Source organism: Muntiacus reevesi, chromosome X (assembly GCF_963930625.1).
Source record: "Muntiacus reevesi chromosome X, mMunRee1.1, whole genome shotgun sequence".
Classification (NCBI taxonomy): Eukaryota; Metazoa; Chordata; class Mammalia; order Artiodactyla; family Cervidae; genus Muntiacus; species Muntiacus reevesi.
Genome location: NC_089271.1, coordinates 50,574,533 through 50,585,334, shown reverse-complemented (window position 1 = coordinate 50,585,334; position 10,802 = coordinate 50,574,533). Strand labels below are relative to the sequence as shown.

The window sequence follows — 10,802 nt, the reverse complement described above, 5'->3', positions numbered from 1 at the left end:
AAAATCTGTACCTGCTAGTTGTCATTTCCCTTCAGCCTCCATCTGCCACGTCCCTAGGCAATAGTTAGGGCTTTCCAGGTGGCCCTAGTGGTAAAGAACCCACCTGCCAATGCAGGAGACATAAGAGTGGCGGGTTCGATCCCTGGGTCCGGAAGATCCCCTGGAGGAGGAAATGGCAACCTACTTCAGTATTCTTGCCTGGAGAATTCCATGGACAGAGGAGCCTGGAGGGCTACAGTTCATAGGGTCATAAAAAGTCAGACACGATTGAAGGAACTTAGCATGTAGGCAACCACTACTTTCTGTTTCTATAGACTTCCTAGTCTGGACATTTCATATAAATGGAATCATACAACATGTATCTTTTGTTTCTGGTTTCTCTCATTTAGCATAATGTTTTCAAGGTTTGTCCATGTTTTAGCATGGGTCCGTACATCACCTATTTTTATTGCAAACAATATTCCATTGTATGGATATACCACATTTTATTTATCCATTCATCTGTTATAGACATTTGGGTTTGTTCCACTTTTGGTCTATAATAAGTAGTGGCAGCAATATATTGTAAGACATATTCTTACATGTAAGACATAAAGCAACCTCAGCTGCTTTACAGCATTATGGTGTACAAAATCCCTATTTTTCCTGTCTACTCAGCAAGAATGGACACCCAGATTGCTTCTAATTCTTTGCCATCACAAATTTTGAGGTGATGAGCACCCTCAAATATGTTTCCTCATGAACATTTGAGAGAATTTCTTTGAGGTGTGTGTCAAGGTGTGGAATTACATAGGGTATGTTCTTAACTTGACTGGAGTCCTCCAAAAGGGCTGCTCCATCTTCACTCCTATCAGCCATTTACAAGGATCATCGAAAAAGCAAGAGAGTTCCAGAAAAACATCTATTTCTGCTTTATTGACTACTCCAAAGCCTTTGACTGTGTGGATCACAATAAACTGTGGAAAATTCTGAAAGAGATGGAATACCAGACCACCTGACCTGCCTCTTGAGAAACCTGTATGCAGGTCAGGAAGCAACTGTTAGAACTGGACATGGAACAACAGAGTGGTTCCAAATAGGAAAAGGAGTACATTAAGACTGTATATTGTTACCCTGCTTATTTACCTTATATGCAGAGTACATCATGAGAAACGTTGGGCTGGATGAAGGACAAGCTGGAATCAAGATTGCCGGGAGAAATATCAATAACCTCAAATATGCAGATGACACCACCCTTATGGCAGAAAGTGAAGAAGAAATAAAGAGCCTCTTGATGAAAGTGAAAGAGGAGAGTGAAAAAGTTGGCTTAAAGCTCAACCTTCAGGAAACTAAGATCATGGCATCTGGTCCTATCACTTCATGGCAAATAGATGGGGAAACAGTGGAAACAGTGGCTGACTTTATTTTTTTGGGCTCAAAAATCACTGCAGATGGTGATTTCAGCCATGAAATTAAAAGATGCTTACTCCTTGGAAGGAAAGTTATGACCAACCCAGACAGCACATTAAAAAGCAGAGACATTACTTTGTCAACAAAGGTCCATCTAGTCAAGGCTATGGTTTTTCCAGTGGTCATGTATGGATGTGAGAGTTGGACTGTGAAGAAAGCTGAGCACCAAAGAATTGATGCTTTTGAACTGTGGTGTTGGAGAAGACTCTTGAGAGTCCCTTGGACTGCAAGGAGATCCAACCAGTCCATCCTAAAGGAGATCAGTCCTGGGTGTTCATTGGAAGAACAGATATTGAAGCTGAAACTCCAGTACTTTGGCCACCTGATGGGAAGAACTGACTCATTTGTAAAGACCCTGATGCTGGGAAAGATTGAGGGCAGGAGGAGAAGGGGACGACAGAAGATTAGATGGTTGGAAGGCATCACTGACTCAATGGACATGGGTTTGGGTGGACTCTGGGAGTTAGTGTTGGACAGGGAGGCCTGGCATGCTGTGGTTCATGGGGTCACAAAGAGTCAGACACGACTGAGTGACTGAACTGACCTGAACTTATAGCCTCACACACACACCCCAACACTTGGTCTTATTCAGCTTTAAAATTTTTTTTCACCAGTCTAATACGTATAACAATATATCTACATTAGTCTTTGTTGTTATTTTGGGCCATGCAGCATGTAGGATCTTAGTTTCCCAACCAGGGGTTGAACCTGCGCCCCCTGCAATGGAAACACAGAGTCTTAACCACTGTACCTCCAGGGAAGCCCCTTTAATTTTGTTTTAATTTCTGTTTATCTGTTGGCTGCTTAGTTTGAGCATTTGTTCATGGGCCTGTTAGCCTTATGACTTGCTTTCCTTTTCATATTCTTTGTAGACCTGTTTGCATCTGAAGTCCTCTCCAAAGGTTTCCCTTCTGTGTGGTCTACACTGCTGATCCCAATCCTGTGGGAAACCTGAATGTCAACCAGGGATTCTATACTCTGTACCGTGGGGCACTCACAGATGCCTCTCTCTCTGATTTCTTGACCTGTCTGAACAAACTTCTCGAACTCTGGTCCTTAGCACCCTCTTCTTTTCAAAGTCTCCCTGTGTATCAAGACCATGGTGGTGGAGTCACATTCATGCCTCCCTACTGACCCTTAGGATGCAACTCCTGTGCTTTCCACACACTTCCACTCAGCCCTGTATGTGTCCACAAGCTATCTTTCCCTCCCCAAAGCTATATAACCTTTTATCAGAAAACTCCAAGGACACTCCACTGTCCAAAATCTCCTGAAGGGATGCTGTGTGGGGTCCTCTCAGGGGGAGGAGGCGCCATAGAAGCTATCATCCAGGAGGTTTCACTCTTGTCAAGGCCCTGAACTACCTATCTGGAGCAGATCATGAGGATAAAACATGGGGTACCCTCTCCTCAAAGAGGCAAGGGTGCATGGAAGATGGAAGAACTTTAGAAGAGCCTGAGACCTGAGTGCCAGGAAACCACTAGGAAGGAGGCACTGGGGCAGCCAGGACAGGGAGAGAGATACGTATGACCTTCAGTGACTTTTGAGAAATGATGGCTATGGCCTTCAGGCACCTCCAAGCCCAGGCCCCTCCCTCACCAGCCTTAGCTCATAAATCCTTCCAGATTATGCCCTGTTCCAAAGTAGACTCTTGGCACCTCCCCACCATCTTTTTCTCACCCACAGACTACCACCTTTATTGTGGCTGCCTCCCTCTACTCCTATCCTTACTTGAACCACTTCCCTCTCTCTACCCCCAACCTCAGCATCCCACAAAATCCAGATATAATCATAGGTTCTCTAGGGTGCCTTTTCTGGGTCCAAGTCTCCTTCTTTGTCTCCCCTTACAACGAGGGACCTTCTGGCAGGTGTGCAAGAGAACCAGAGCATGAAGTGGAGAGGACTCTCTTCACCTCAAAGGGTTGGGTGTCCTCCAACACTGTCTTGAAGCTGCCATCTTTCTGCATGTCACCGTAGTCTTCAGGGCTCACAAGTGAAGGCTCTCAGTGACTAAGGCCCTGTGAAGTTTAAAGCCCTGCAGTTTCCCACGTCATCTCCCTCCCACCCTACTCCCATCTCATTGCTCCAGCCATTCCCAGCAGGGCCCTGCTGTCTGGTCTCTAGGCCTTAGATACTGCTGCACCCTTAGGTGGATTCTCCTCTCTCTCTTTATAATCAGGCACCCCCTAACTCATCACTCCAGACAGCTAATCACCACCTTCTCTGGGATCTTCCCTTACCCTTTCCCTCAGGCTACAGAAAAGTGGAAATATTAAGTTGTGAAGAATATATAGAGTTGAAATAGAGAACACAATAGAAGAGTAAAATAGGTTGAATACAGATGAAGAATGAATAAGGGAATTGGAAGATTAGATTGAAGAATTCTTTCAGAAAGCAGAAGAATAAAAATGTAGAAAATATTAAGTTAAAAAACTAAGAGAAATGGAAAATAGAAAAGCCTTGATAGTAGTCTCAGAAAAAGAGTAAAAAAATGAGAGGAGAAAATACTTAAAGAATGGAGGTAAATATCCCAGGATTAAAGTTTACTGAATATAAAATCACTTTATGAACATCAACTGTACTTCTGCATATAAGCAGATGCAGTTAGAAAATAAAATGTTTTAATTAACACTTAAATGGCATTTAAAAATCAATTATTTAGAAATATATCTTAAAAGGACATGTAAGTCCTTTGTGGAGAAAACTATCTAACTTTTTAAAGAGAGATTAAAGAAGATGTAAACAAACGAAGTGATATACTATATTCACAAGCTGATGAACTCAATATTACAAGGATGTCGGTTCTCTTCAAATTGATTTACAGATTTAATATAAATCCAAATAAAGCCTTAATGGGCAGTCATTGTTTTGTGGAACTTGACTACTTCCAAAATTTATATAGAAATGAAAAAGGCCAAAAATACACATTACTCCTGAAGAAAAATAGAGAAGTTTTGTTCTATCAGATGATCAGATTTTTAAAATAAAGTTACAATAACTCCAACCATAGTATTGGAGTGCATGCATGCTAAGTCGCTTCAGTCGTACCCAACTCTTGTGACCCCATGGATGGTAACCCACCAAACTCCTCTGTCCATGGTATTTCCCAGACAAGAATACTAAAGTGGGTTGCCATTTCCTCCTCTGGGTGATTTTCTTGATCCAGGGATCGAAACTGCATTTCCTGCGTCTCCTGCATTGGCAGGTGGATTCTTTACCACTGACTACTGGGGACGTCCCATAGTATTGCACAAGAATAGAAAACTAGCCTAGTGGAACAAACCACTCAGAAAAAGAACCATGTATAATTGCACATGTGATTTAACAAAAATGTAACACTGGAGAACAGTAGTACCAGGGCAATTTTTTTTTTTTTTAGTAAATGATGTTGAGACAATTGGGTGTCCAAATAAGAAAACAAGCAAACAAACAAAAACACTTAAATTGAATGTTTACCTCACATATCTAAAAAATCAGTAATTCACAAATAGTTATAAACCTAAATGTGAAAAGCAAAGAATATAACATAGGAGAATATATTTTTGACTTTGGGGTAGTAAAAGATTTCTTAAACAAGACACCAAAATTACTAATGATAAAAGGAAGGGATTGATAAGATGGACTACATTAAAAATAATAACTAATTTTCACCTGGGCTTCCCTTGTGGTTCAGCTGGTAAAGAATCCGCCTGCAATGCGGGACACCTGGGTTCGATGCCTGGGTTGGGTAGAGCCCCTGGAGAAGGGAAAGGCTACCTGCTCCAATATTCTGACCTGGATAATTCCATGGACTGTATAGTCCATGGGGTTGCAAAGAGTCAGATACAACTGAATGACTTTCACTTATTTTCACCTAGAAATACCATAAACTGTGCAAAGGTAAATTACAGAATGGGAAAAGATATATTTTCATCATTTAAAACCATCAAAGATTTCATATCCAAATTATAAAATGAAATTTTACAGTTCAACAAAAGATCTATAATCAATAGAAAAATATTCGACAGGGAATTCCCTGGCAGTCCAGTTGACAGGACTCCATACTTTGACTGTCAAGGGCCCAGATCCGATCCCTGGTCGGGAAACTCAACATCCCACAAGCCGTGGTCAATAAATTTTTTTAATTAAAAAATATTTGAAATTTTGAATGAACATTTCACAGGAGACGATCCAATAGCCAGTAAGTGTCCACAAAAAGGTACTCAATTTCATTAGTTTTCAGGGAAATGCCAGTTTAAACCATATGAGATACTATGCTTCTCAGATTGGCAAAAATTAAAAACTGACAATATAGATGGTACTGACATGGGACAGACAACAGGGCCTGAAACTAAAAGTTTCTCTGAAAAATAAAGCCTATATTAAAAAACAAACAAGAACCCTCTGTATCTCTTCTAGTCACCAGACTGATGTAGCCTGAAATCAGTCATAAAGCCAAATACCACAGGTTATTGAATTATACCACAGCCTGAATTCACCATATCTCCAGGTCTCTTTTGTGAAACCTAAAGTCTGCTGGTTGATGGAAGAATGGGACCTTGGGAATTGAAATTGGAACACCAAAGTTGATTTGCATTAACCTGAGCGATCCCTAAACACCAGTTTCCACTGAGTCTCCCTTGGTGGCAGAGGCAGTCCTTCCTCCCCAGTCTAATGGGACTGGACCTGAGTGACTCGGGGATCCTCCAATGATTTGGCTGATCTTTCTCAAGATCCATTCATATCACCTTTTGGTGCCTCCATCTCCATTACTGGATTCAGACTCCTGTATGTCAGACCTGTGAGAAGAAAGCCTAATTTATGTTGGCAGAAACCTCAATAATATATGTGGGAATTGATTCTATGCATGATAGATCAGAGGGAAATAAATACAATTTTAGATTGGGCCAAACACTTTTAATTGTGGTAAAATATATATAACATAAAATTTGCCATTTCATGGGCCAAAGAACTAAGCAGACATTTCTCCAGAGAAGATATACAAATGGCTAACAAACACATGAAAAGATGTTCAACATCACTTATTATCAGAGAAATGCAAATCAAAACCACAATGAGGTACCATTTCACGTCAGTCAGAATGGCTGCTATCCAAAAGTCTACAAACAATAAATGCTGGAGACGGTGAGAAGAAAAGGGAACCTTCTTACACTGTTGGTGGGAATGCAAACTAGTACAGCCACTATGGAGAACAGTGTGGAGATTCCTTAAAAAACTGGAAATAGAACTGCCATACAACCCAGCAATCCCATTGCTGGGCATACACACTGAGGAAACCAGAATTGAAAGAGACACATGTACCCCAATGTTCATCGCAGCACTGTTTACAATAGCCAGGACATGGAAGCAACCTAGATGTCCATCGGCAGATGAATGGATAAGAAAGCTGTGGTACATATACACCATGGGATATTACTCAGCTATTAAAAAGAATGCATTTGAATCAGTTCTAATGAGGTGGATGAAATGAGCCTATTATACAGAGCGAAGTAAGTCAGAAAGAAAAACACCAATATAGTATATTAACGCATATATATAGAATTTAGAAAGATGGTAACGATGTCCCTATATGCGAGACAGCAAAAGAGACACAGATGTAGAAAACAGACTGTTGGATTCTGTGGGAGAAGGCGAGGGTGGGATGATTTTAGAGAATAGCATTGAAACAGGTATATTATCATATGTGAAATAGATCGCTAGTCCGGGTTCGATGCATGAGGCAGGGTGCTCAGGGCTGGTGCACTGGGATGACCCTGAGGGATGGGATGGGGAGGGAGGTGGGAGGGAGGGTCTGGATGGGGAACACATGTGCACCCATGGCTGATTCATGTGAATGTATGGCAAAAACCACTACAATATTGTAAAGTAATTAGCCTCCAATTAAAACATTTTTTTTTAATTTGCCATTTTAACCACTTTGTAGTATACAGTCAGGTGGCGTTAGTTACATTCAAATGTTTTGCGGCCATCACCATTACCTAATTCCAAAACTTTTTTTTTAATCATCCCAAACAGAAGTTCTGCACCCATTAAGCAATAAAGCCCATTCCACTCTGCCCCTAGTTCCTGGTAACCTTTAACCTACTTTCTGTCCCTACACATTTACCAATTCTAGATATTTCATATAACTGGAATCTTACAATATTTGCCCTTTTATGTTTGGATTATTTCCCTTAGAATAATATATTCAAGGCTCATGCTCTGTGATGACCTAGAGAGGTGGGACTGGGGGAAGTTCAACAGGGAGGGGATATATGTATACTTATGACTGATTTATGTTGTTGTACGGCAGAAGCCAACACAGCATTGTAAAGCAATTATCCTCCAACTAAAAATAAATTTTAAAAAAGAACCTGTTGCCAAATCCAAGGTCATGAAGATTTACCCCTGTGTTTTCTTCTAAGAGTTTTGTGGTTTTAACTCTTATATTTAGGTTGTTGATCCATTTTGAATGAATAGTATAGGTATGAGGTATGGGTCCAACATCATTCTTTTGCATATAAAAATCCAGTTGCACCAGCACCCTCTGTTGAAGAGACTATCCTTACCCCACTGAATGGACTTGGCACTCTCGTCAAAAACCACTTGGTCATTTGATTTGTCTTTTTCAAGATTGTTTTGACTATTCAAGGCCCCTTGAAATTCCATATGAATTTGAGGATTGGCATCTCCACATTTCTGCAAAAAGGCTGTTGAAACTTTGATAGGGATTTTGTTGAATCTGTAGGTTGCCTTGGGTATTAGTAACATCTTAATATAAAATCTTCCAATCTGGGGACTTCCCTGACAGTCCAGTGATTAAGACTCCAGGCTTCTAATGCAGGGGGTGTGAGTTCGATCCCTGGTCAGGGAACTAAGATCCCACATTCTATGGGGTTAAAAAAAAAAAATCAACCTTCCTTATGGCGTGTGGCATCTTTAGTTGTGGCATGTGACATCTTTAGTTGTGGCATGTGGGATCTAGTTCCCTGACCAGAGATCGAACTCAGGCCTCCAGCATTGAGAGTGCAGAGTCTTAGCCACTGGACCACCAAGAAAGTACCCTACAGATATCTTTTAGATGGTATTGTAAATGAAATTGCTCTTCATTTCATTTTAAAACACAACTGATTTTTATGTGTTGATCTTGTTCCTTGCAGCTTTGCTGAATTTATTAGATCTAGGCCTTTTCTGCATCTGAAATGCCCTTTCTGCACCAGTTGAGATGATCATGTAGGTTATTTTTTCCCTTGTTCTATTAATGTGATGTATTTATAACCTTGATTGATTTTCTGATGTTGAACCACTCTTGCATTCCTGGAACAAATTCCACTAGATCATGATGTATAATCCTTTCAATATGCTGTTGGATTCTGTTTGCTAGTATTTTGTTGAGGATTTTTGCATCTGTATTCATAGGGGATATTGGTCTGTAATTTTCTTGTGATATCTTTGGTTTGGGTAGGGCCAGACTTTTCAGTATGGGTGCACTTAGCATGCCCGGATGTATGTACTGTGTTAGCTAAAGCAGCTAGCAATATTTCTAGGATTAGTCCTACTGATTGAAACCTGGACTCAACAGTGTTAGTCGCTCAGCTGTGTCTGACTCTTTTTGACCCTGTGGACTGGGGCCCGCCAGGCTCCTCTGCCCATGGAATTCTCCAGGCAAGAATACTGGAGTGGGTTGCCGTTCCCTTCGCCAGAGAATCTTCCTGACCCAGGGATCGAACCTGGGTCTCCCGCATTGCCGGCAGCTTCTTTACCGTCTGAGCCACCAGAACAGGGAAACCTGAACTCAACAGCAGCCTATGTTAATTGTACAGCTGTACAGTGTAGAGGGAGGAATCCAAATGTTAGTGACATCTGTGGTATACTGGTGAGCATAACTGCTTTCCAAAGGTTTAGGGCAATAAGAGCGCTGGGCGGCGCCGGCTCCTGCAGCCGCCGCCACCCCACTGAGGGGCGCTTGATGGGCGCGCCTCTGCGTGACTGGCCGAATCCAGGAAGCTGCGGCGCCTCCTGCCGGGGGAGCCGTCGCCGCAGCCTGAGGTCGGGTCGCAGGTCAGAGGGTGCCTGAGGAGCGACGACGGTGGCGGCAATCAGAGCCACACCACGAGTCTGGGACTGAGGAACTACCTGCAGCTTCACAAGGCCAGTATGGACAGAATAGCTTAGAATGTTTATCTCCACCCACCGCTTCTGAGACCTTGAGTGGAAACCAGAGTGCCTCCAGTCAGAGAAGGGCGTCCCACCTTCCCACCCCTATCCGACGGGCACCATGTGGTTCATCCCTGATGGCTGTGGCATTTTATGTGCCATTGTCACCTGGTTTCTGGTCTTCTATGCGGAGTTCGTGGTCCTCTTCATCATACTGATTCCATCCGGGGACTACATGTACAGCGCCATTAACGGAATCGTGTTCAGCCTGCTGGCCTTCTTGGCCCTGGCTTCCCACTGCCGCGCCATGTTGACCGACCCTGGAGCTGTGCCCAAAGGAAATGCCACTAAAGAATTCATCGAGAGTTTACAGCTGAAGTCTGGTCAGGTGCTGTACAACTGTCCCAAATGCTGCAGCATCAAACCCGACCGAGCCCACCACTGCAGGGTTTGTAAGAGGTGCATTCGGAAGATGGACCACCATTGTCCCTGGATCAACAACTGTGTCGGCGAGAAGAACCAGAAGTATTTCGTCCTGTTTACAATGTATGTAGCTCTCATTTCCTTGCACGCCCTCATCTTGGTGGGATTCCACTTCCTGCATTGCTTTGAAGAAGACTGCAGCTCCTCCCCGCCCACCACGATGACTCTCCTCATCCTCCTCGGCTTGGAGGGGCTGCTCTTCCTCATTTTCACATCGGCCATGTTCGGGACCCAGATGCTCTCCATCTGCACAGATGAGACAACAATAGAACAACTGAAAAAGGAAGACAGAAGATGGGTCAAGAAAACAACATGGGTGAACCTGAAAGCCGTTTTTGGCCACCCCTTCTCTCTAGGCTGGGCCAGCCCCTTTGTCGTGCCAGACCAAGGGAAGGCAGACCAGTACCAGCATATGATCTGAAAGACCCTGACCAGCATTGCCACTCAGACACAAACCACATCCCAGCATTACCCTTGGATTGGGTCTTATGAATGTCCAAACCGAAAAACCAACACAACTCTAAATAAAACATTTTTTGTTTAACGTCTTAAGTAAAATGGCAGAACATTGCAGGAAAAAAAAAATGTCTCCGTGTTTTGTTTTTAAAAGATCATCCTTTCTGCTTTTCTTTTTTCCTTTTAAAAAATATAATAATTTTATTTATTTTTGGCTGGGCTGGGTGTTCATTGGTGCATGCAGGTTTTTCTCTAGTTGCTGTGAACAGGGCTACTCT

General features: G+C 42.5%; 1 protein-coding gene across 1 annotated transcript; it reads left to right on the top strand.

Moving 5' to 3' along the window:
- The first annotated feature begins 9,706 nt into the window (after positions 1–9,706).
- Positions 9,707–10,520, top strand: LOC136154088 (palmitoyltransferase ZDHHC3-like). Its single transcript, XM_065916322.1, has one exon. It carries the CDS (start codon positions 9,707–9,709, stop codon positions 10,487–10,489), a length of 783 nt encoding a protein of 260 aa, XP_065772394.1. The 3' UTR covers positions 10,490–10,520.
- The last annotated feature ends 282 nt before the right edge of the window (positions 10,521–10,802 follow it).